The 27424-nt window shown below is 39.4% G+C and overlaps 1 protein-coding gene and 1 pseudogene across 2 annotated transcripts; one reads left to right on the forward strand and one right to left on the reverse strand.

The window, feature by feature from the left end:
• Positions 1–16136: 16136 nt before the first annotated feature.
• Positions 16137–27194, reverse strand: SERPINB11 (serpin family B member 11). Of its 2 annotated transcripts, XM_069467891.1 has the most exons (7): positions 27027–27194; positions 25686–25745; positions 24193–24321; positions 21648–21765; positions 19490–19632; positions 18604–18759; positions 16137–16541 (listed from the first exon to the last, which is right to left on the reverse strand). In XM_069467891.1, the coding sequence occupies exons 1-7, from the start codon at positions 27192–27194 to the stop codon at positions 16137–16139; spliced, it is 1179 nt and encodes a 392-aa protein (XP_069323992.1). The 2 variants fall into 2 exon arrangements, with proteins under 2 accessions (XP_069323992.1, XP_069323993.1); XM_069467892.1 differs by lacking the exons at positions 19490–19632; positions 21648–21765.
• On the forward strand, positions 19897–20621 carry LOC138383434 (large ribosomal subunit protein uL24-like; annotated as a pseudogene).
• Positions 27195–27424: the final 230 nt, after the last annotated feature.

Raw genomic sequence — 27424 nt, forward strand, 5'->3', positions numbered from 1 at the left:
GAAAGCAGACACAGAAAATAAGTAAACAGATATGGCTGTGTTCCAATAAAACTTTAGTTACAAAATCAGGTAGCCGGCCAGAGAGCTGGACTGAGAGCCAGAGTTTGCCAACACCTACCCTAAAGTCTTAAACGGCACTTTGAAAGTCAGACACGGGCTGAAGGCTTTGGCAAATCACACAGTAAAATGTTGACAGAACTATACCTGACTTTACAGCTTAACACTATTGCACCAGTTCAGTCTAGCAACAATAATAGTAAATTAGCATCTCTCTTGACCCTCACAAGCATTGATATTATTACTACTATTTAGTTTGTTATTATTCCCATTTTGTAGCTGAGAATTGAGATTTCAAGCTATTCAATTGCTTTTCCAAGGATATATGTGTTGTAATGGAGGGAACAGAATTAATACACAGTCTTTAATTTTGTAATAATCAGAAAATTCAGAATCTAAGTTTTCTTTTTGTGCTAACTAATTTCCTAGACAAGGAAGATGAACCTTCTGTGGTACTAACTCTTAACATGGAATAGACACTTTCAAAATGATGATCATGATTAATATGGGAAGAGGTAGAGAATTTGAGGGAAGGAAGGCTTTTAATTCACTCTACTGCCAACTACAAAGAAATCAAAGTCATTATAAGTTTTTCTATTTCCTCACACAACAGACACACACACACACACATCCACAGTCCACTCGAGGACCCTGAAAACAACCAGCAAAACACGGCAAACAGGACAGGAGTTTGGGAGGAAGCCAGCGTGGTGCGAGGCCTGCCGCCCCAGATGGTTATTGATGCCTTCCACTCTCACGGGCTCTTCTGCACTGGCTCCTCAAAACATGTCAGGCATGAAGGTGGGAACCCCCACTTACCCGCCCTGATTTCCACCAGGACAGAGCGGAGACCTGGATCCACTATGTCAGATGAGAGTGACTGGCTGCGTGACTTTACAGACCTTTAACAAGAGGCTGGGTTGGGTTTATTGTTACACTGCAGTGTCCTCACTGGATCCCTCTGCTGGAGGCTGCAGGGGAGTCTGGGGATAAAACACTCACAGACTCGCACTCCATGTCCCGTGGACAGAAATGACAAGTCCCTGTATGATACACAGGAAAACCCAGTCCAAACCAGTTTGCCCAAACATTTCACACACACACCGGGCAATGATTTTATGGTACCTGGTACATGGTTAAGTTCACAATTTGAGACTGAAACAGGTAACAACACATAGCAGAAAATATTTCTGGCCTTTACTTTGTATCCCCCAAGGCAAGTTCTTGTTACATAACATCTGAGCACTGAGGCAAAGCGTCTACTTTTAAAATTCGAAGGCTCATGTGTAAAACTAAATATATATATGCATGTGTGTATAAACCCTAAATATGTATATATTTATATTAGATTAGATATGATGTATCTATTTACATATCAAAGAACATTGTCACTGTTTGTTTCCACCTTTTACGATAGGTAATAACGTATTGGTAAGTCATTATAGTGACCTTATATAGTGAACTTTATATTGATGAAATGATCCAATTCCTATTAATAGTTGAACAGGGATTTTAAAAGTTCTTCAAATTGTAGATCTGTTCAGCATAGCTTGCCTCATTAGCTCACCTTCAAAAGGATACTTTTGCAAGCTAACCCCAAACTCCAGTGTTTGCTGTTAAAACAAGCTAATCACATAACAAGACCAGTAGAAAGATACTAGTATTATTTTTGTTTTTGTCTTTCATTTTGTCCCTATTCATGCCTCCTACAACCCCAGAATTGCTCTTGACTTCTCACAGGAAAGGAAAAATTGAAAACAAGGGGGAAATGAGACAAAAAGAAACAGCAAAATGTGTTTTTCATCATTTCAGAAGAAATAGAAAAAAAATTAAAAACTATGGCCTGAAATACCTCCTCAGCTTAACACCTCAGGTTAAACGTTGCTGGGCAGGAGAAAACTATTAAGGCATTTTCCTTGCCCCTCCCCGAAAAGTCGGTGATCCAGAAGTAAATTTGAAAATTAGACTACAGTGTATGAACAGTGATGGTGGACATATTTGTAAAGTGCTCTGGGGAGGTGAAAGGGTGACAGGGGCCTCTGCGTGGAAAAGATGCTCAGACTCCACTGGGCAGAGAAAAGCTCAGAAGCTGGCGAGGTGGACCACTGGGCGGAGGGACCTGTCGCCCTCCTCGCCTGGCATTTTCCCTTTGCTCCTCTAGAGAAAATCCTCAGACTGTCGGGCTAGTGCCTGCTAAACACCTCTTATAAAGCTTTTATCGCTTTACTACTGTTCTATTCGGCATTACTCATGGCAGTACAACCAAGTTCAGACAGGAAAATATAATCTGATTAGTTCTCAAGCAATAAAGGAGACAACCTGATTTTACCATGTAACAAACCCAAACCCAGCCTTCATTCATTAAACACAAAGGAAATCGTGCCTTCTGCCAGTGAGATCGTTCTAGCTTCTGTCCATCTCTGACACACTCTACAGGCAAAAGGGAGAGTTTGCACCTCTTTTTAAGAAAAACTTCCAGAATAGTTTTATTTAATCCCTGTCAAGGAATCGATGAGATTTTATTTATTAACATAAATGTAAACTTCTCTACTCGTATATTAGCATTGAAAACCCTGCCACAGATTTTGCATCAGAATCTTCCAGAGCAGATTTCCTGTTGTCACCATGTCTGTTCTAACTGCCACAGATGTGAGGGCCTCACGAATATAAATAGTCCTTTTCCTGTCCATGAACAGCCCACACTCTGGCTGGTTTTTACTGAGTGCAGAAATACTAGCAGAGATGTCAAGGTCATAAATCGTTGCAGACGGAAACAGTTATAGGACAGAGACATTCGAAAGCTCAGCTATGCCCAGCTTTGGATGTGTTGGAGATCCCCTGGTTCTGAATCATTCTACCACGTATTCAAAAGTGTCTAATATTACTAAAAAAATGTTTTTTAAAAAACCTCAAGCCTCTCACAGTTGTTGCTAAAGTTGCCAAATATCACTGATAAAAATGTAAATGTAATCAACAAGGAGTGGCTAACACCTAGCAGACCTTTTTGGAAAGTATTATCACCACTCCATTATGGCTTTTAGACATAGGGATTGGCTTGTAACTTGTCAACAAGGTTTTAGATAATTTTCTATTTAAAAAAGTAAAAACTAGCTTATAAATATCAATTCATCCATTCATTCACATATATTTATTCAGTATGGCTGTGACACCTAGGGATGGAAAGCCCAGACACAGGTATTACATATATTCTGTATAATCTTTTACAAGCTTCTGGGTTGGTAGCTTATATTCAGCAATTGGTAGGCATTTTTCTCCTAAGGAAAGGAAGATGATGCTCAGGATTTGCAGCGCCCCTGGCACCAGGAGCTGTCCATTCGTCATCTTAGGGGGTCTGAGCACGCTTAGCCTAGAATGACCCAGCCAGCATGCAGTCAGAATGCCACTCACCTCCTCTCCCTGCGGTTCTGCGGCCTTCAGTGCTGGGCTTCAGTTCCTCCTGCCTCCTCCCTCCTAAGACTCCTCACTCCTCCCAGTACACCTCTACCAAGGTTCAGAGAAAATTCCCCAGACTTCCCATTGGCTCAGCTCCCAAGGGAGAGGTTGGTGACAGCAGCAGCAGCAGTGACAGCAATGAATGAGGAGTCCCTTCCTCTCCCAGACAGCACAAAGAGGAAAAAAATATCATGGAGGGGACCCCAAAGAAAGGCTCCAAATGGGCTTTCCTGTCTAGCTCAGCAGGTAAGGGTACCTCTCCTTGCTCAGCAGGAGGCAGAAAGGAGTGCCATGGAGTCCTATTGTTCATGCTTCCACTGATCATGAGGAAGTAAACCCATCAAACCAGAAAAGCAAAAAACTAAAGACTCACCTTTCACATTCCCATCTAAACTGTGTGTACCTGGTCATGGAGCAAGTTAGAGGCTAAGAGTCAGGAATCAGAGGCAGCAGATCAGAACACAGGGAAAAGATGAACACAGGAGTGAGCCAGAGCCAAGAGGGGACAAGTGCAAGGTATAGAATTTAGAAGATCCAGTCCTCCACCCAGGATTAAGGTTGGATGGCCTGGCTTTTGTCTATTTCCAGAGCAGTCATTATCTCGGGTTCAAATGGTGTCCCTGAAAGATGAAGTGACTCAAGTCCTAGATCTCATGATAAGCTTACAACATATGGATTTTTTTTACCAATAACAAGTGGCAATGCACAGCTCTGGAGAACACTGACAGCTCCCACACACAATAGAGACCATGTATTCTGAGCCAAACATCAGTATACATCTTCCAGAAAGTGTGCTTTGGGATGCAGAACACATGAGATGTGGTGTAGTGGCTAAAGCTTTGGAGCCACACGAACCTGGCTTCAAATTCCAGCTCCTCACCTTGTACCTGTGCAACCTTCAACAAGCTGCTCAGCCTCTCTGTGTCTTACTTTACTCATTTGAAAAATGGGGAGAATTTTCATAACTTTATATAATATGGGTGAGAGGGCTATAGGTGACATGTATAGTACTTAATATAGGGTAAGCACTTAATAAATATATTATAGCTATAGCTGTATATTATAGCTATAGTAACAGGTTGAGACAGTCCAGGAAAATCTAGGAGGTATGAGTATTCCACCTAGCTATATGTTATCCATTACTCAAGGGCCACCTTAAGTCTCACCATTTCCATTATCTTCCATGTCACCATGAGTCTATATTGATTTCTTTATTTCTTGATAGTAATTTTGATCACGTGACTTTACTAATTTTTCTATTTATATCTAATTTTATACCATCACGCATAAGTCACTCCTACAAAATCTTTTCCCAAGCACAGAAACAAAGCCATGCTCTTTTAAAATCCCCACTGTACTGAACACACTATAAGAAACCTGGCAAGCACTGGACAGTTCCTGCATTATCTTTCAGAAAAAGACCTTTTATTTTTTCATTGCACCATGATCTATATAGAAAATGAAAATCTTATCTACCTTGCAAAAATATTGTAATGTTAACTTTGATGTTAGATACAGTCATGGTCCTGGGAGTATGGAGATGCAGTGTCTATATGCTAAAATAATGAGACATCCTTGCTCGTGACAAACAACCAGCATCACTAATTTATGGAACCATTTTTATTCTTTATTTCCATTTATATTGATTCAGGATACTCAATCTTCATCTTACCAAATGCCCTGGTTCAGGGGTTGTCAAGTTAAAAAGGGTAAGAATGATAACATGGCATAATATAGAAAGCTGTTCAAAGATTGCAAGTCTCCTTTACAGAAGTAACACCCTCCACAACACACACACACACACACACACACACACACCCCATTTGGGTGCAGAAAAATCAGACTTGTGGCAAAGATTGGACTTAGGAAATAATAAAACATGCATCCCGTTTCCTCATCCCCTCTCATTCAAAAGCCCAGTGCCCTCTAAATCTCCACTCTGTTTTGACCCTTTCACCTCTAACAAAAGCTATTCTTACCAAAAGCCGCGATATTTAGCATTATTTTTTAATATGAATGAGTTTATCAACACCAGTTTCCCAAAGAAACTTGCACATTGTCTTCCCTTTAATTTTGGAGTAAAGAGTTTCATCCCTCCTTAAAGGATTTCAGTATCAGAAGTAGGTGGAAGAGTTTGTGAAGCTGTGGATCACGAGACTCTCGTGTATTGACTAGTAAAATGGTTTCGAACCTGTGGGAGAAAATTAGAGGGCTTTTTGTTTTGTTTTGTTTTGTTTCCAATAGATTTAGGGGGTATGAGTGTTGTTTGTTACATGGATGAATTGTATAGTGCTGAAGTCAGTGCTTTCAGTGCACCTGTCACCTGAACAATGTACATTGTACCCAATAGGTAGATTCTCATCCCTTTCTTAATTTCCAATGTCTATCACACCATTGTATGACCAGAAGAATGAAATTGGATCCCTGTCTCTCACCTTTTACAAAAATTAACTCAAGATGGAAAATGAGGCTTGAAAACACAAAAGTAAATCTCATCCCAACCCCAATATAATGTTATTAGCAATGACATGAAATTTGTAATGAGAAAAAACTACATCACTGTTGATAAGAGAGTTATCTTCTGTGTGTGGCTATCCAGTTTTCCCAGCACCATTTACTGAATAGGGTGTCCTTTCCCCACTGTGTGTTTTCATCTGCTTTGTTGAAAATCAGTTGGTTGTAGTTATATGGCTTTATTTCTGGGTTCTCTATTCTATTCCATTGGTCCATGTGTCTACTTTCGTACCAGCACCATGCTGTTTTGGTTACTACAGCCTTGAAGTATAATTTGAAGTCGGGTAATGTGATGTCTTCAGAAACTTCATGGAAAGATAGCCAGAGTTCACTTGCAAATCAACGTCAAAAGGGGCAGTGAGGAAGCAAGTAATGGAGGTCCTGTTCTCCACATCTGAACATGAAAAGAGAGGTATGGAAGTATGGGGAGGGGGAGATGACACAGACAGCAAGACTGACCAAGAATGGCTTCATATGGAATCTCTTGGTTGCTTGCAAAGTGATGGAATTCAAAGGCAGAGTGAGGGTAGAACCTAGCAATTCACAGGGATATAAGGGCAGAAAGCCCTTGAAGAGAGGAATTTCCTGAGATGACAAGATATGTCTTTACAGTGAGTAGTTGGCTGACAAAAGTGGCATTGAAAACCAAGGGTACAAAATAATACATCATTGGCAAGGTTTTGGAAGAGGGAAGTCCCACGGTGGCTTTGTTATAAATTAGTGAATAAAGCAGAGTTATTACAGACAAAAATAGATTGGATGCCTGGCCAAAGAGGATCCTGCACCTAGCTTGAGGCTTTGGAAAACAACCACCACCACAAGACAAAAGCAAAACAAAACAAAAACAAATCAAAACAAAGAAGTGATTGCACAAAAATGAATTCCCCTACCAGACCTGTCCGTGACTCTGAATTTCTTCTGCCTTAATGTTGGCATCACTCAGTTAACAAATTTTAAACATTGATGGCATTTACAAAGAGAGCAAAAAGTCGAAGTATGTGCAAGAACTCACAAAAGATTGAAGAATACAATTGAGAGAAATGAAGAATACTTAAGTGGCAGGATATATCATGTTTATGGATTGGAACACTCAATATTGTAAATATGTCAACTCTCCAAAATTTTTCCATCAATTTTTTTTTGCTATTTCAATTAAAATCCAGCAGTTTTTGTGTGTGTGTGTGTGTTTTTAAATTGACAGATTGATTCTAACATTTATATTAAAATAAAAAAGGCCAAAAATAATGAGGACAATCTTGACGTATAATATAAAAATGAAGTTGGAGCCTTATATTACCAGATGCCAAACTTCAAAGCTAGAGTAATTAAGAGAGTGATTTTCATGCAAGGATAGACAAACAGATAAGTGGAAGAGAATAGAGAGGCCAGAAACAGACCAACCAATTTGATGTTGCTTTAATACAGTCACCATCAAGTGAAGAAAGGTGGATGGAGAGTATTTTCAATAAAATGTCTGCATCACCTTGATATCCATACTTTTTAAAAAAAATAAAATTTAGTTCACATTTCACAGCATTCACAAAAATAAATTCCAGATGAGTTTTAGATCTGAAGGAAAAAGATTAAATAAGGCTTCTAGAAGATAACAGGGGGGACTATCTCCATCAACGTGCTTTAGACAAAATTGTTTTGAACAGATCTTAAAAAGCACTAACTATGAAGAAAAAGACTAATAAACTGACTTTATTAAAAGTAAGAACTTTTTTTGCTTTTTAAAGATAGGGTCCTGCTCTATCACCCAGGCTGGAGTACAGTGATGTGATCATAGGTCATCGTAGCCTCAAATTCCTGGGCTCAAGGGATCCTCCTGCCTCAGCCTCTCAAGTAGCTGAGACTGCAGGCACATACCACCATGCCTTCCTAATTTTCTTTAAAGATATGGGGTCTTGCTATGGTGCCCAGGCTAGTCTCAAACTCCTGGCTGCAACCAATCTTCCCTCCTCAGCCTCCCAAAGTGCTGGGATCACAGGAATGAGCCACCATGTCTGGCCAAAATCAAGAACTTCTGATCATCAAAACACATCTTTAACAGAGCAAAAAGACAAGCCACATACTGGTAGAAGATATTTGCAGTAAATATTTCTGACAAAGATCTGTTATCCAGAATACGTAAAATACTTCCACAAATCAATAATAAAAGGAAAAACAGCCCAATTGAAAAATGTCAAACAGGAGCTTCCCAAAAAGTTTGAGCAGAAACTTCACAAAAGAGGAAATCCAAATGTCCAAGAACATATGAAAAATTTTTAACATCATTAGTCACCAGAGAAATGCAAATTAATGGCACAATAAGGTACCACTGCATACTCACTGGCATAATACTTTTAATAAGACTGACAATACTTAGTGTCACTGAGGATATGGAGCAATTGGAACTCTCATAAATTACTGGTAGAAGTACAAATTAGAAAAACTACTTTGGAATACTCTTTGGTAAATTATAGATGCAAAAGTTTGTGGCAAAAGTTTAAGGAGAATCAGGACTGACATTGTCTCAAAGAATCTCCTCAAAAGTACTTATTAACTACAAAGGGAAGGGGAGTAAATTGACAGTGGAGAAACCCAGCAATTATCAAATCAACCAACTGGTCAAGGTAAGCATCACCAGTAATGGGACTTGTCAACATCATAAATACCTTGAGGCACTACACCGAGAAGGACATGACACCATTTTTCTGAATTTTTTCCAAACATGTATAACCTCACTCCAATTAGAAGAAAACATCAGACAAATCCAAATTAATGGACAATCCTTAAAATACCTGATCAGTCCTCCTCAGAACTGTCAAGGTCACTAAACACAAGGAAACACCAAGGAACACTTAGAGACTGGAGGAGACTAAGGAGAAATGATACCTAAATGCAATGTGAAATCTTGGGTAAGATCCCAGAACAGAAGGGAATAATAATGGGAAAAAATAGGTAAAATTCAAATAAGATGTTTAGTTCAGTTAAGAAAATTGTACCGATACTACTTTTTACTCTTGATATTTGTACTATAATTATGTAAGATGTTAATTTTTTGGAAAATTGAGTGAGAGATATAAGGCAACTCTTTGTATGATGTTGGCATCTTTTCTGTAAGATTAAAATTCTTAAAAATAAAACAGATTTTTTTAAAATGAAGTGCTTGGAACATGAAAAAAAAAAAAAGAAAGAAAGAAAGGAAGCAAAAGCTCAAATAGTTTTGAGTCCCTAATGTAGGCAAGATTCATTCTAGATGTAGTCATGAATGAGACAGCCAAATTCCCTATTTTATGACTTACACTGCTTTTACCGAATTGGTATACAACAAACAAACAGAAAAAGTTGAGTTATTAAATTCATAATAAAAGAAAATTTATTTAGAATTTTAACAGATATGTATAATGCCTGAATGGAAATAGCCCATAAACTATTTTGCCAGGAGGATTCAAGATAAGATTAATAAATTAAATACCATACACCCACCACGCCCTTCTCCTCCTCCTGCGACCAAGTCTGCCATCTAGTGATGGGACGGTGAACTGCCACCCATAGTTCGACAGAATCCACACAAAATGGTTCTGGGGATTTTAACCCGACAGCACATGTGAATTAAATATGGCCACTTCCTCAATCAGAAATGTCAGGTGTTCTCCACTTTCAAATAAAGTTTAAATTTCTAGGTTGGGGATTCAAGTGCGTACACAATCTGGTCTCTTTCTACAGAGTATCAGGAATTGGCCAAGTGCAGTGGCTCATGCCTGTAATCCTAGCACTCTGGGAGGCTGAGGCGGGAGGATCGCTCGAGTTCAGGAGTTCGAGACCAGCCTGAGCAAGAGCGAGACTCCCATCTCTACTAAAAATAGAAATGATTTGGACAGCTAAAAATCTATATAGAAAAAATTAGCCGGGCATGGTGGCGCATGCCTGTAGTCTCAGCTACTTGGGAGGCTGAGGCAGGAGGATTGCTTGAGCCCAGGAGTTTGAGGTTGCAGTGAGCTAGGCTGACACCACGGCACTCACTCTCGCCCGGGCATCAGAGCCAGACTGTCTCAAAAAAAAAAAAAAAGAATTGAGTATTTGAGCTTCAGCTTTTATATTAACTCCTGTATGATCTGGAACAAATCTTTCACCCTTTTGGAGTTTTAGGTGACATATCTAAATGAAGATATTTAGAACAAATGATCTCAAAGGACAGTCGTGGCCATAGGATAAAGTATGATCCACATGTATCTCTCTTGCCTCTCACCTCCTTCCCTACAGAAATCCTCCCTTCAGGTATGACGCTCCCATCACCCTCATCCTCTATCCTAATCATGTCCTGTTGCATCTTCACCTCCTAATCTTTTTTTTTTTTTTTTTTTGTCTCTAAACTGTTTATTTTCCTGGCAGGAGGACCAGTTCACATCCTAATCTTACTGCTGCAAAACCAGCTGAAGTCACAACAGCTGCACAGAGATTCCCTGACAAAAACCTCTCCTTCATCTTAATTCCTGTACCTACCTTGACTATACTGTGTAAACCCAAAAACAGGAAACATGAATTTGCAAAGGATTTTTTCCTGACTCATGAATATTACATAAAATATTCTTAAAGGGCTAAGAATTAGCAACTTTTGATTATATGGTTAACCAATCACTTTGACTTCATTAAAAATATAGTACTATGATATATCAAAGCTAGAAAATACAGGGTATGGCTGAACTCTGAAACCTCTTCAGGGAAGCAATATAGCCTGGTGGTAATACTCCTAGGCTTTGCACTCAAGAGATCTGCAGTATATTTTATTTTTTCAAAGTTGTTCACAACAAAAGTTCCCATCCTACGTGGTCTTCTAAAATTCTGCCACTTGGCCGTAAGAGGAAGAGTCTAACTCCCCTTCACTTGACTCTGAGTAGCCCTGGGATTTATTTATAACCTACAGGATGTGGTAGAATTAGGGCTGCATGACTTCTAAGCCTAGGTCGTTAAAGGCATTCAAGTTTCTACCTTGTCGGCTAAACCCATGTCACCAGCTAAGAAATCCAATTGCCCTGAAGCTGCCATGAAGACCAAAGAGCCCATGAGGAGAGACCAGATGGAGAAGCCCTGAGACTGCATAAAAAGGGAGACAGAGATATACACAGCTAGCGCCCAACTGTCCCTCATTTTTCCGGCTCCAGAACCATCTAACTGCACTTGCCTAGGATAGCCCTAGCTAGAACCACCAGCCAAGCCCTTCATAAAAAACATGAGAGATAATGAAATGAATGTTGTTGTTTTAAGCCACTAAATTTGGTGATAATTTGATATGCAGCAATAGTAACTATAACGAGACCTGAGTTTTGATTCTGGCTCTTCCATTTACTGTGTGTCACCAGGTAAATTGCTTAATCTCTCTGAGCCTGCATTTTCTAAACTTGAAAATGGGGTTGATTGTATCACCGACCCCCTTGGGTTGTTTTGCAGAACAAATGACTATAAAACACTTAGCACAAGCCAGACATAGAGTAAGATTTCAATAAATATAGACCATTATTATTATTATTAATTATTACTTTATCTGATTCTGTTATGTAGCCCTTAAAGATACAATACATTTTAATGTATTGTTGATTATTTTTGTATATTTAAAAACCCATGTTTTTCTTGCTTTCTTCATCCTTGGGGATAATCAAAAGCTTAAGTAACAATTGTAAGCATTTTGCTATGATGTCCTACTGAGTGATATACCTCTTTGGCAATTGCTACCTCACTGTATTTTTGTCTACCCTGCTGCTGGGGACCTTATAGCCAAGGCATCTGCCTCTGCAGCAGTCTGCACAAAAGGGCAAGGACAGTTGTAATTTCTTTGAGGACCATTTGTAGCTGTTGTTCTCATCAGCCCAAGCCATGGCCCACAGTGCCCTTGGCTGTCCTCTGTTCAAGGCCCCTGTCCCTTGGGGCTGCCTGCATAATAGAGAGATAAAGACCTTCAAGGTGCTCAGCCCACTTTGCTTGGTACAGCTAAGCAAATAGGGCTTTGGGTGCATTACAGGCTCCCCACCTTCTCAGAGACAATCTAAACAATGAGATATCATCTAACTCCCGTAAGAATCGCCTTTATCAAAAAGGCCCCAAACAACAAATGCTGGTGAGGCTGTGGAGAGATAGGAACACTCTTACACTGCTGGTGGGACTGCAGATTAGTACAACCCCCGTGGAAAATAATTTGGAGATATCTCAAAGAACTAAAAACAGAAATACCATTTGATCCAGCAATCCCACTACTAGGCATCTACCCAAAGGACAAAAAGACATTCTATAATAAAGACATCTGCACTCGAATGTTTATGGCAGCACAATTCACAATTGCAAAGATGTGGAAACAACCCAAGTCCCATCAATACATGAGTGGATTAATAAAATGTGGTATATGTATACCATGGAGTACTACTCAGCTACAAAAAACAATGGTGATCTAGCACCTCTTATATCATCCTGGATAGAGCTGGAGCCCATCCTTTGAAGTGAAGTATCACAAGAATGGAACAAAAAGCACCAGATGACTCTCCATCACATTGGTGCTAACTGATCAACACTAAGGTGCTCACAGGGAAACAACATTCATAGGGTGCCGGACGAACAGGGGGTGGGGGATGGGTAAACTCACAATTAATGGGTACGGAGTGTACTGTGTGGGGGAAGAGCACACTTGTAGCTCTGGCTTGGAGGGGGCAAAGCCATTGTATGTAACCGAAATATTTGTACCCCCATAATATTCTGAAATGTAAATAAATAAATAAGTAAACCCTACTTGGTTTCTGTCTTACTTGTAGACTAAGCCCTCTCCAGATCTACCCCAGAAAACTCCAATTCCAACTTTTGCCTATAATAAATAATATGTATATGTAATGATGTTAAATGAGACTTTTCCCACCTCTGAGTTTGTCTGAAGGTCCCCAAGCAGATAGTAGCAGATAACCAGTATCTGCTATGCTGTAAAGAAGGCTGCCTGGCTGTCCACTCAGGAAAGGCTGAGAGACTGTGGGCATGGTCTGGTGACCCTGGGCTCAAAGGCCAGCATCCAAGGTACCAGCAAGGATGCTGAGGATTCGCTTGTGGAGGTTGAAGAATGAGGGATTCTTTGGAGGAAAGGGGGAAAGGAATGCTGCTTCTCTCCATGTAGGGAAGGGAAGGAGGGTGAATTCCCCATACCATTGGGTGGGGCGCTGGATTTAAGAGAAAGAAAAGCACTTATAGAGAGTGAGGTGCTTGCCAGTGGGAGAGATGGACATCTCTTAGGCAACTGGATGTTTGCTAGAAAGTAGAAATCTTGAGCCTTGTGCAATAAAGAGATCAGAGCCAAGTCACAGAGGATCTCCCAGCACAAAGGCTACAGGGGCACTTTCAGGAAGAGAGTGACAGGAGTATGGGGCAGAGTTGGGTGTCTAGTAGAATGCCAGGGGTGGCTGTTGCCAGGAGCACTGGGGCTTCACACTAGCAGCCCTTTTCTCCCGCCCTTGGTGACCAATGGACAGCTGATAGGATGACCTCAGAACAGGGCGTGGCACCCAGTAGTATTAAGGTCAGGCGACCATATAATTTATCATCCAAATCAGGCCACTTTTGAGAGTGAAGTGGGAAGCGATTGACCATTACGCCAGGACAACAGGAGTAGGCCAGGGTCCGGGCTGGCAGACAGGCAGCCAGTCACCTGCTGTCCAGACATTCCCACAGACAACATGGGGGGAAGGAGCTGGATTTCTCAAAAGCAGGAGTTCAGAGTTTTTCCCCCAGAGATTGGCTCCATTAAGCCTTCACTCTGCCCTTCCATTCTGCTCTTGAAAATTTCTGGGGAAAATCTAGAAGTAAAGAGAAAAAACTAGACTCGGTAAGTACACACACAAATCTCTCACTGTACCACTGTCCAAATGGCTTTTTTTTTTTTTTCCACTTTGTCTTTTAAATTTACAGCAAGTTAACCTGGAGGAGCCACCTCGAGCAGAGAGAACCTATAAAAGCTGCCCTCTTTATGCACTGTGTCTTTTCTATGTCACATAGATGCACTGTGACTCAGAATCTGGCTGGGTGCTACGGGGGATACCACGCTTCCCAGCCCATTAAAGGTGTGGATGGGAATGCTATTAGCGCTATTAGGCAAGCAGCTATTTCCTGATTCACTATGACTCGTAGGTACCAAGCAGAGATCCAAGGGCTTGGTGTTTGTGCAATAAGAACGGGGGGAAAAAAAGACCATTGATAAACTCAGAAGAACATTTAAGCTCCAGCAGGAATAAAAACAATAGAAATAATACCCACATATTATCTAAGAAAATCTGAGGAAAAAAAATAACCCTTTTCTGTTGTTTCCTGAAATCCAAGTCAAAGAGATCTTCCTCCCCACTTTCCCTCCAACTTCGTTTTTCAAAAAGTAATAGTCTTCATATTTTTGGAGCAGTTTTGGGTTTACAGAAAAATAGAGAAGAGAGTGCAGAGTTTCCATATCCCCCTTGGGCCCCCTCCCAGTTTCCCCTATTGTTAACATTTGCATTAGTGTGATACATTTGTTATAACTCATAAGCCAATATTATTACTATTTAATTAATTAAATACATTATTAACTAAATTCCCTAGTTTATATCAGGGTGCAGTCTTTGTGCCGTATATTCTATGGGTTTTGTCAAATGTATCATGACATGTATCCTCCGTTGCAGTATCATACAGAATAGTTTCACTGCCTTAAAAATCCTCCATGCTCCACTTTTCATCCCTCCCTTGTCTCCAGTCCTGAGCTTTTTACTGTCTCCATAGTTTTGCCTCTCCCAGAAAGTTACAAGGGGGTATCATACAGCATGTAGCCTTTCACGCTGGCTTCTTTTACTTAGCAATATGCATTTAAGTTTCCTCCATATCTTTTCATGGCTTGACAGCTTGTTTGTTTTTACTGCTGAATACTGTTCCATTGCATGAATGTACCGCAGGTTTTTTATCCATTCACCTATCAAAGGACATCTTGGTCACTCCCAGTTTTTGGCAATAAAATGAATAAATCTGCTATAAACATTTGTGTTCAGGCTTTTGTGTAGACATGTTTTCAGCTCACTTGGGTAAATACTAAGGACTGCAGTTATTGGATTGTATGGTAACAGTATGTTTAGTTTTGTAAGACAGTGCCAAGCTGTCTTGCAAAATGCTGTTTTCTATTCCCAGTAGCAATGAGTGAGAGCCTCTGTTGCTCCACATCCTCACCAACATTTGGTGTAGTCAGTGTTTTGGATTTTAGTTATTCTAATAAGTGAATGCTGAGACCTCCAAGAGAGTTCAGGGAGAAAACATTCACCCAGACAGCACTGACAAGGCAGTGTATGTATTATGGCCACTATTATCTGATTATTGCCCCATATTATCCTGAGTAGAAAATAAGGAGGCTTTCTTTAAAATAAAATCTTCCAATTAATTTCTGTCTTTTGCTATTCCGAACTTTTACTCACTGCGTTATTTAACAAGGAGAAGAAGAGAAGGAGAAGGAGGAGGAGAAATTTGTTATTCAATTTAGTACCTGACAAGGCTTTGGCCAAAAATTCCACTAAAATTTTCGCCAAATTAGACTTCACTGTATTCAAAGTCTCCTCTTATAAGCTGCAGTGTATTACAAGTCTTCAAAGAGCTTAAGGCATTTCATGCGTTTATTTAAGTCAATACAGAATTTTGAACTAAAATCCACCATGTTGTATCTACACATGCAAGGAAAATTATAATATTTAAAAACCCAACCAAAGTTGAAGCCCTTAGGTTGATTTTCTGAAGGCAGCACAGTCAGGTGCAGTCAGGTCACTTAATCAAGATCTCACTGATATATCCAAGTCACGAAAATCTAATTCTTTAATATATTACCCATTAATTTGATCATGTCACCCAGACAGCACTCAAATGAAGCCCCAAAGGTAAGAAAGCTTTTGCGTAAATGTACCTTCTTCCATGATTACCACAGCCTTAGGTTCACCAATTCATGAAACAAGTTGGAAGAGATCCTAGACCTGTTTTGCAGATGAGCAAACCAAGGCACAGAGGTGTGTGAGGTATGAACAGTTTTTTGGCCACGGGGTAGTCACGGGTTTGCCCCTGCACCTCCCCTGTCACCCTGAGCCTTGCTCGCCCCCAGCTGTTTATGGAGAGGCAAGCTTGCCGCAGAAGAGAATCGTGTTGCCGTGAATGTGCCTTATAAAGAACAGGAAGGGACGATTGGCCATGAACCGAGCCCGGATGGGGAGTCTTTTTACAGTGATGCTGTCCCCAGTGGCAGCCGCTGCCTCGGTGCCCTCTTCGCTGACATCCAAGTATGACTTGTGGATGACCTTGGATAAATACAGGCCCTTGGCTGGTGACATTCCAGAAAGATCAGCTTTGACCTGGTTGAAGATATCTGTCATCCCTAAGGATTCTAACAGGGAATTTAGCTCATACTTGATTTCAAGTTTGAATCGGGGGAGATGCACTTCAACTTCTCTTTCTATCATGTTGGAAGAGCTGGTCCACCGGTGAAACGTTCTCACGTTCAGCTGCTTTTCCACCTAAGAGACAAAACACAGATGAGCCCATGTGAGCCGAGCACATGCCCTCTGCATTAAATGCTGTTTGTTTTTATAATTCTCAGTGGGAGCGGCTTCATTTCATCGCTTTATTTCCCACCTTTAAAATGTCCTATTTACCTGGGGGAAAAAAAAATCTTACCTTTAGCCCCATCTTGCCTTTTCTATTGCCTACCTCCCATCTAAATTTCATAATTAAACTTGTCAAATGTATATCCCACAGTCTTTTGCCTTGATTCCCTCAGCATGTGGGCTTTGCCTACCCTTCTCCGCCTATTGCCTCTGAAGTCATGGTGTTCCTGTTTCCTGAATGAATTCAATCATTTCTTCTTGGTTCTCAGATCTGAAACATTTAACAGCACCCTCCTTTATGGACCGGGTGCTCATTTGGCATCTGTGAGCCAGGGTCCCCTTGCACCACCCTGACAGCGCTCGTCCTCTTGTGGCCGTCTCCTTTCCTGTCTCCTTAGCTCCTGAAGCTGAACTCTGGGCGCTCAACTCCCCCGACGCCCCTCTGCCTGTGCCCAGCGTGTCAGCTCCCACATCCATGTTCAGATTTCCCAAAGCAGCCTCAGAACGCTGACTTCTCATTCTCCGTCCAGTTTCACCACTTTTTTAGTAAACCCTCCAAACGTCTCCCCTTGGGCACGGCATTTGAACCCTCCCGCCATCCCTCCCACAGCTCCAAGCCACCACGCTACATCACATCCCATCATTCCAGTCCAAGAATTTAAAACTTTTCTTCAACATCTTCTTACCACCCTGACCATATAAAATCAGTCATAAAGTAAAGGTGTTTTTTCTTGTTTTTCTTGCAAAGTGTCTTTTCCTTCTGTCCTTTTGTGCCCTAATTCCAGGTACCAGGACTTCAAATTCATTTCTCGGGCATTTGGACATGCTCTTGGCTCTTCCTGGAGTGGCAGGATCCCCACACTTCATCTATTCATCTTCTACTCATCTGGTGAGGACGGCATCAAAATTGCTCTACTAGGAAACCCTTCCTGATTTCCTCATTTTAATTTATACCCTCCCTACTTCCACAGGACTTTCTGCAGAGTCTAAACCACTTCCAAATGCTGTATCCTCCAGATACCTTCCACGCCAGTCAACCACAGGCCCCTGGGGGCCTGATCCCCTCTGAATTGGCCACACCTGTAAGCACACTTGTTCTCATGGCCACCGCTGTACTTCTCTCATTACAGCTCCCTCCCGACGGGCACTCCTCTCACTTCTTAATCCAAATGCATACATCCTGGCCCAGCTCTTCCAAGAGGCCTTGCCTACACACCCTCTTGCCCATCTGTGCCACATGGTTTTTATCTCAAGCCAGTACCCCCTGACTTAGAAACCCTTGACTGTGTTGACTTCTGTCGGCTTCCAGAAACGCAGCTGTTTTCCTAAGAAACTGTCATTCTAGCAGAGTACTGAAGGATCCCAGTTAGGTGGGGGAGGAGCACAGTCACTCCACAGACTTGCCTACTCTGTGCTAGAAAGCTTTGGCTGCAGCCAGGAGTGGAGGGGGTTGGACCAAACTCCAGCCACCACCATGACCTCTTCTTAATGGTGGTTGTGCTCACTTCCTCACAAAACCAGGATGTTAAAAATGGCTAGTCTATGAAAGTAAGTTACAATTGGATCATAAATCCTGCCCTGAGAGTGAGATGGCTTGATCAGATTTCTGCGGACTAGGAACTCAGCCAGCATTATAATTTCATGACAATAGAATGATGTCTCCCAATTATCAGATGACCAATATGTGTGTGTATTTGTACAAGTTGGCACTTCTACCTCCATATGCTTTTTTTCATGTGAGAATAGCTTGTCTTCTCTAAATACATTGTCCTGAAGGGCAGGGACCATGTTCCCCCAACCCTTTTTTGCACTTTCACAGCTAAGGGCAATGCAGTTAAGCCTGGATTGTGAATCAGTGACTGGTGCATTGACATCATGAGATACAATGTGTGTGTGTGTGTGTGTGCGCGCATGTGTGTGCATACGTGTGCATACATGCTTTAGCTGCATGCTAGCATTCTTATAACTTTACCTGTTCTAGATTAGTTGTGCCTTCTGGAAGCAGGATAATCATATTTAGTTTGCTGTTAACATAGGGCAGCTCCAGAACTTGCATCTTTGGCTCCTTTATGAAGGCCAGTTTAAATGTTCCAGTTTGATACATCATTTCCACAATTACACTTTTACCCTATTTAAGAAAAAAGATTCTAACTAGGTGGTAAAGTTACATATGTGAGCGTATACAAGGTCTGTCTGGAAAGTATTCAGCCATGTAATGTGACTATGTATATTAACTATGGCTGGATACTTTCTAGACAGGCCTCCTATGTACATATACTGATTTTCTTGTATAACATGAATATTTGCATTAACACTCTAAAGGCATGAGTAAATTAGAAACTACAAAGTATATCCTTTATTACTTTCCTTTGCAAAAGGTATTTTTTATTAAAAATAAGGCATATTTAGAGACTGAATAGTTCTAATAATATATATAGTTAATTTAGGTCTACCAAAAACAAAGCCAAGGTTTCTAGTTATAATAATTTATGTGGTAAAATGATATTATTGGATCATTTTTCTAATCTAATTAGACACTCTCTAGAGAAAAATAACACATAGTTTTATTGTGCTGTTAGAGAAAATAACCACAGTATATATGGAAAGAATGTACAGACAGAACATTAGGAAAAAAATAGGTTTTCTTCTCTGCCGTGGAATCTTAGCGTTCAAAGGCTCCAGTTAGGTGCCCTGTGAAAAGGTTACTACTGTAACTGAATATGGGAAAAATGAAAATTCATAGAAAACACAATTAAAGGAACTGATGTAAACCTAAACCACAATGTCTTTTTAAATTGTCCTTAAGTGATTATTGCATTAGCCAAAATTTGTCATCAGTCTGTAAATGAAATACTCACCACACTTAGCTGAAAAGGGGTTTTAACTGTATCTCTTTCCTGAAATTTGTTTTGCCATTGCCCTTTGAAATATATGGCATTCACCAGGACCATTACAGAGGAAGGGTCGATTGTGTCCTTTCCAAAGAGGTCTTTGACTTTCCCTTGTATTAAAAAAAAAAAAAAAAAAAAAAAAAAAGATAATTGTATTTGGATTTAAACTTATTGAAATACAGAGTTGAATAGTCACAAGCAATTTGGAGCCATTTCTTTCTTAAGATAATTGTAAATCTGAGATGCCAGAAGAACTCCTTTATCTCTTGGCCACAGAGATTTCCTTACCAAATGAAGTTTATTTCAAAGAATATTGAATACTTTGTTAAGTCTAATTAGAAGATGGCATCCAGGGAGTAGCTAGCATATTATTGATGGATCAACTTGTCTTATACCTACGTACATCCAATGTTTCTTATACATTGCTGGTTATTTAGAAAAATTTTTAATAATTTTTTGTGGCTTACCTTTAGTATGTATCAGGCTTTATACTAACTACTACATGCAAATATATTAAGATTTACTCATTTTTTTCAATACACTAAAGTTAGTGTATCACAAATATACAACAGCACTTGAAGTAAACGCATATCTCAGAATCAAGATTTATAAAAATGGCTCTTCCTTTTTGCAGCCATTGCCAAAGTGGTAGCAGCCAAAATAAAGTTGAATCCTTTTGTGATTTCTGACCAAAGCAAAAACCACAAAAGGCATTTCAGTGCACCTTCCCACATTCGCAGGAAGGTTATTTCTTCCCCTCTTTCCAAAGAGCTGAGACAGAAGTACAATGTTCAATTCATGCCCATCCAAAAGGATGATGAAGTTCAGGTTGTGCAACGACACTAGCAAGGTCAGCAGATTGGCAAAGTAGTACGGATTTAAGGAAGAAAGACATCATCTACGCTGAACATGTGCATCAGGAAAAGGCGAATGGCACAACTGTCCCTGTGGGCATTCACTCCAGCAAGGTGGTTATCACTAGGCTAAAACTGGGCAAAGATCTTTCCATAGAAAGATCCTGGAACAGAAAGCCAAATCTTGCCACGTAGGGAAGAAGGGAAAATACGAGGACAGAACAATTGAGGAGATGCAGGAGTAATCTTATGTACAAATTTCATTAAAAACTGCTAAAATGAAAAAAAGTTTTATAAAAATATACCAGAATTTTTTTTTGCTTTGTAAATATACTAATCAAAATTGAACACTCAGCTCTCTTTGGTGCATTTTGGCACATTGCAATTTATCAAACCAGTTTGGAATATAATTCGTCATACCATATGAAACATAGGGACAGCTGTAATATCAGACTCTAAGCTTGACGAAGGTTTTAATTTTCATTGAACTCCCTGGGCCTAACACAATCCTAGCATGTGATAACAATATCTAACCTTAGGTGTTTAATATATATTTTTGGATGAATGGATAAATAAATATATAAATGAATGATGATTCTGATGCTCATTGAAGTCAGAAAAAAGGAAAAAAGAAAAAAGAAGAATGATAAAATAACAGATGTGATAATAGTGTAATGGTTGTAGTTTTTAAAAGTCTATATTTTTGAGAGACACAAACTGAAATATGAATAGGAAAAATGATATGGCATCTGGGATTGGCTCCGAAATAATCTGAAATCAGTGGTGGGAAAGGGTGAGAGTACAGATGACTAAGACTGGACATTAGTGGTAAATGTTGCAATTGAGTGATGACAAAATAAGATTTTATTATATATTCTATTTTTGTATATCCTTAATTTTTAACTTAACTAAATGTTTTTAAATAAAGAAATCAACATATCTTTGCTATCAAATATTTAATGCACCATTTTAAAAAGGAAATATTTAACAATATGTATGTTTTTTAAATTGTAAAATGTAGATTTAAATTTAATTGCAGAACCTACAATAACACTTCTGTAAAGTTTTAAATGGTGTTCATTCTCAGAGTCACTTTGCATAGATTATTCAAGACAAATGATTATAAGGGCTAATCCAAAATATAGCCCAATTTCCTTCATTGTTGATCTGCTTATGTCAGGTGTTAGACTTCCTTGTTAGCACGTTGACTCAGGGAGTTTATCATCACAACACAGATAAAGTTTGAGGACACATATGTGACTTATCCTTACCATTAGTTTTACTTTCAACCCAAGCATTAATAGTTTTCCTTGTTTCCTCTGTAGACTGTTCAAAATCAACAGTTTGCAACCTGGCTTGATACAGTTTCTCAGAACAGCTTAAATATTGCTGTCAAAAAGAAAAACACAACTCAAAAATAGTGTAAGGAAAACAAAAACCTACAGCTCAATGTACTCTAAAATCCTAACACAGAGACAAAAGCAGCTCATATATATTAATACAAAGCTGAAAGGGAATAGAATTCATATGTACTTATTTTTAATAAAACAAATAAATTTAACAAAATCCAAAACCTTTCCAAAAGGAGTGTTCAGAAATGTTTGGTTGTTACTTCTGTTATGTCGTTGGCTTTCTTAGATCTAAAATATTCAAAACAAAATGAGAAATATTTAATAGCAATACAGTGAGTGCCTTTTCACTCTACCCCTACTTTTTTGTCTTCAAAACAGCCAAACGGGAGTTACTGCTCTCACGTTACAGACAGGAAAACTGAGAACCAGAAGGGTTAAGTGACTTGCTTGTCTAAGGTCTAACAGAAGTTCTCTCCATGGTATATATCAATCTCCCCATAAGCCACTGTAAATAAATTTAATATTAATATTCTATGATGTAGACAATTTTTATTTTTCAAATTTATGCAAAGTATAAACAAAAATTTCATAAGGAACTCACTACTTTTTGTTCACCTATAACATATTATTTAAGTGGAAGTGGTGTGCAAACTCAGTATAAAGAAACTAGCCCACTCTTCTAACTAAATTCTTACTTCCACGCCTGTCCCAAGTAGCATCCTGGAGCCACCATTGATTACCACTCATGCACTTGATTCCTAGAACTGGTAAATTCCCACTGCCTTGTGCCGAGGCAGCAGCCAAATCTACACGGACGCAAATGAAATTGTCCACGATTCCATTCTGGAGACCTCCACAGCCGTGCCGGACCCACCGCCCCACCATGAACTGAATAGGATGATACAGGACTTAGAACAGTTGGGAAAGTGGCTGCCTGTGGATTGGTTTCTGTTTGCCTAACCGGCTTCTTTTGTGCCTAAATCCTGGGTAGGAAAAAAGTAAAGCTTAACTAAGAGCAAAACTGGGCCTCAAGGCGATTCTTTTCCTGAGCTGGATCCTATTGTGACTGAAATATCCGTAAGTAACTCCCCATAGCCCATAAAATGAGACTTTTTCCAGCCAGAATCCTAAGAGAGTAAAGTCGATCTCATGACATAGTTCACAACAATATTCATGATACTAATGAGGAGTTTCCCATTTCAGGAACAGATGCAATCATCATCATCCCAAATCAACATTTACTACTATGTCTGGGACACTGTTTGGGGAAGGCAAAGAGATGAGAGAGAGCATTCCAGCTCAAAGGACCATCATTATTAATACCTACCACTTCAGATGCTCCCCATAAACATTCCTTTTATGCTTCCAGGGCAACAGAAGAAACAGCCCAGAAATGTCTATAGTACCAAGAGGGGCTACCCACTCCAAGTTGCAAAAATTCTAATTATCAGAAGCTTGCCACATCTAACACACAATCTGGGCTACTAGGCTGGGAAGAGCAGTAGAAATTCAGGGCTTAATCTAGCTTCACCTCACTGGCACTGGGTCAAACAAAACACTGGTCAAACAAAAGCATTTCACCTCAATCACAGCAGGATGACCTAGCAATTAAAAACAGGAAGATGGATTTGGACATGGGTCAAATGCAGGTTTGGCCATTTAGGTACCTCTGCGAACTTTGTCAACTTGACTCTTCAGAATCTGCTTCATAGTCCATAGAATTAATGACAATTTTGTACCTATATCTTAGCACAACATAAGGATTATGTGAGGTAATGTCTGTAATGTATTAAGTAGAATGATTGGCACATGGTAAACACTCAATAAAACTATTTATTACAATGCTGTTGGGAAAGGGCATAAAGAGTATTAAAATTTTGGAGCTAGAAAGAACTTAGCCTAATTCTCTAATTAAAGGTAGAAATGACTTTCCCAAAGTCATATGTCTAAACGGGGACAGAACTCTCATCTCTTGACTCCGAGTGTGGTGCACCTTTAACTATTTCTTCATATTTTGCCACTAAGGACCTTTGAAGAAGATATGAAAAATGTGTTTTGTTTTTCTTCTGGTCCATAAGGCATAATTCTTACCGATTTTGTTTAGTACTTCATTCCCGACCCTGATTTTTGGACAGCTTTAGGCATTTTTCAGAAATAAAATTTTTATATGATATTTCACAACTTTATTATTTTATTTCAGCATATTTCAGGGGTACAAATTTTTAGGTTACATATCTTGCCTTTGCCCCGCCCTAGTCAGAGCTTCAAGTGTGTCCATCCCCCAGACAGCACACAACACAAATGAGAGTTTTGGTAAAACCATTCCCTTGAAATTCTAAGTTGGTTCAAATTCAATCTGTTAAAGATAAATAACATGTGACTCTTCTCACTCTTCATTGATTTTATAGCACGAAATCCAGAGGATGCCAAGGAAGTTGTTGACCACCATTCCAGATGAACTTACCTCATGGAATGCCATTGTCTTTTTCCCATAGAGTCTGTTGGCAATGCTGAGGGTATAGTTAGAGTCCGGCTGGTTGATTTGAGAGAATAGGACGCTAAGCTCTGAATGAATCCTTCCAGCTTGGCTGCACTGAAGCATTAGTAAACAAATAATAATGTATTAAATTTCTTGATTTTTTGTCATTGAAGAGCTATAAAAAGGTGAAAACAACATCTAAAAAGTAAAATGTTTGTCTCTGAATAAAAAGGCCATAGATACAAGGAATCAAAGAGTTCAAAGCATTTCTTTTCTCTAGATTTTCTCTAGCACATCTCATCACTCTCTGACTTTGGTTGCAGTTTCTGTGCAGAATTGTAAGCTATTGCAAAACACACATGCACTTGTCGGTTCTAATGGTTTAATTCAAAAGCAGTTTTCACAAATGATAAGTATTTGAGGTGATAAATATGCTAATTAGCCTGATTTGATCATTCTACGGTGTATACCAATGTAGATGTGTATCCAAGCATCACATTGTACCCCATAAATTTATACAATTATTATTTGTCAATTAAAACTAAAATACAATTTTAAAAATTCCCCCCCCCAAAAAAACAAAAGCAGTTTTCATAAATAAGCAGATCCTAGTGGGGTATTCAAGGCAATAATCTAAGTCTTATTGCCCTCTTTGTACTTAGAGAATTATTTCTCTTTAGTATCACACATTTTCAATGTTTCAGTTTTCTGTATGGCCATTTACTCAAACACTTCAGCCCTTAACTGACCTGACTTTACACAGTCACCTGCAGCAGTGCAATTCTGCTAAGCATGAAGCTTTGATGTACTTGAAAGATAGCCAAGAATTCACGGACATTATAGGGGTTATGCCTGTATTTCCTAAAGCAATGGTTCCCAAATTATGGGCTTGGAACTCCAAATAATAAGCTGGGTTCTGTGAAGCTCATGTTCTGTGAATCTATGCGCATTTATATATTTTCTCAACCAATCACAATCAAACACAACTATTTTCATGTAGGAGTTCTACGTAATTTTGATGTCAAAATGAATCCTTCTACTGGCAAAAACTAGAGACCACAGTCCCAGAGCATGTGGGTTGGGCAGCATCAGGCCATGTTTTCCCAGTATATGATTATATGGCAATGCCTTGGGCTCCTTTCTCATTCCTCTCACTGCACAGAAAACAATCTAACACAGCAAAAACAAGGCTGGCAGATTGAACAAGGGGCACATCCATAAAAAGAACAGAAAGTTTGAGTATGGATGACAATAAATCAGGTAATAAAATCTGGAGAACTTTATTATTGTTATTATTATCATATTATTATTGTATTAAACTCTAGGCTGTAGTCATTATCAGGAAGATTAAAGGAGGAGACATGACTAGTTCCCTCATGGGCCAAAGCGGGGACTCTGCTACTCAACCCCTGGACTATTATTTCTTGGCTTGCTTGTGTTAAAGAGCATTTGACAACTAAGCAACGATATTGTCATACCTGACGTGAGTCCTTAAATTCTGGTTTTAACCATTCCACAATATGATTAAAGTGAAGCACCTAGAAAAAGAAAAAAAAAAAAGGTAGGGGGGATCAATTGTCACCAAAAGCAATGGACAGTTGTATCTATTTTTCTATTTCAGATAAAGACCAATAGTTATAGCTAACATTTAATATTGTTATGTTCCAAATCCTGAATTGTCTTTTTTTTTTTTTTTTTTTTTTTTTGAGACAGAGTCTGGCTCTGTTGCCTGGGCTAGAGTGTGTGGCTTCAGCCTAGCTCACAGCAACCTCAAACTCCTGGGCTCAAGGGATCCTCCTGCCTCAGCCTCCCCAGTAGCTGGGACTGTGCACCACCATGCCCACCTAATTTTTTCTATTTTTAGTAGAAATGGGGTCTCACTCTTGCTCAGGCTGGTCTCGAACTTTTGAGCTCAAGACATCCTCCCGCCTTGGCCTCCCAAAGTGCTAGGATTACAGGCATGAGCCACCGTGCCCAGCCCTGAATTAAGTCTTTACGTATCTTATTTAACCTTCCCAACAACTTTATAAATAGATACTATTGTCCTCATTTTAAGTTAGGGGAATTAAGGTCGAGAGAGATCAAGCAGCTTTCCCCAGACAATTGTCGTCAGGTTCCAGAAACTGACTTCTTATCCACCGGGCTCTTCTGCTCCTCTCCTACTGTCCTTAGGCCATTAACTAGGACAACACCATTTTGGGCCACGTAAGATGTTACATGGTTCCCAGGAAGAACAATAATAAGATGTGCAAGTATCCCAAGAGTTGTTAAGTGATACTCTTCTAGACTTTCCACAGCGATAAAAATATATATAATGGAAAAATCACTTATGTTAGCCCATGTAACCGGAAAAGTCACCTTTCCTCTCTGAGTCTCAGTTTTCCCATCTGTAAAATGGTGATAACAGTTGCTACCTGCTACACAGGGTTACAATGAAGTTCAAATGCAATAATGAAAAAAAATTTTTAAATGTGGTAACTTCTAAAATATCATTAGGTTTTATCATAAGTTTAACCTTCTAGAGGACAATAGTAGTACCATACCTGTGTTCTCTATCATATTTAAATCCTGAAAGGGTGAACTCCAAAAGCAAACTACAGAAATTTATTTGTGATACCACCGATAGTAAGAAAGAGAATACGTATTGCATATGTTGCATTATTTGCATTACAATGTATTACATTATTTAAGACATTATCCATTTTTAAGAAATATGATTTTTCTCAGGTGTGTTTTTTCTCTCACAAAATGACAGAGTTTTCTTGTCATAAAGGTAGAAGTAAGTTGGGGTCTGGGAAAATCTCTGCTGCCTTCCATACCTTTTGCACCTGGTCTGCGCTGTTTCCTCTGGCACCAAGGAGGATCATACTTAGAGCATAAAGCAGACTCAGTGGAGAGAAGAAGATGTTATCTCCTACATTGTTATTGTTCATCTCTTTGAACACATCAAGGCAAAATTCAATATTTGCTGTGCTGAGGGAACCCATTTGTATGCCAAGCACTGCCTGTGAACAGAAAGGGAAAATATCTCAGAATATCACCTAAAGGTACAGATAATATCTAAAGTTCAGTTATTACAATTCATGAATTTAAGTGTCTAAGCACACTGCTTCATAAAAAATTACATACCCTTACCATAATTTCTAAGAAATTTAGAAAATGCTAGAAGGGGGAATTCATAGTAGTTTTAGATTCTAACAAATAGAAGATTTACTAT

The sequence above is a fragment of the Eulemur rufifrons genome, chromosome 5 (assembly GCF_041146395.1).
Source record: "Eulemur rufifrons isolate Redbay chromosome 5, OSU_ERuf_1, whole genome shotgun sequence".
NCBI classification, from domain to species: domain Eukaryota; kingdom Metazoa; phylum Chordata; class Mammalia; order Primates; family Lemuridae; genus Eulemur; species Eulemur rufifrons.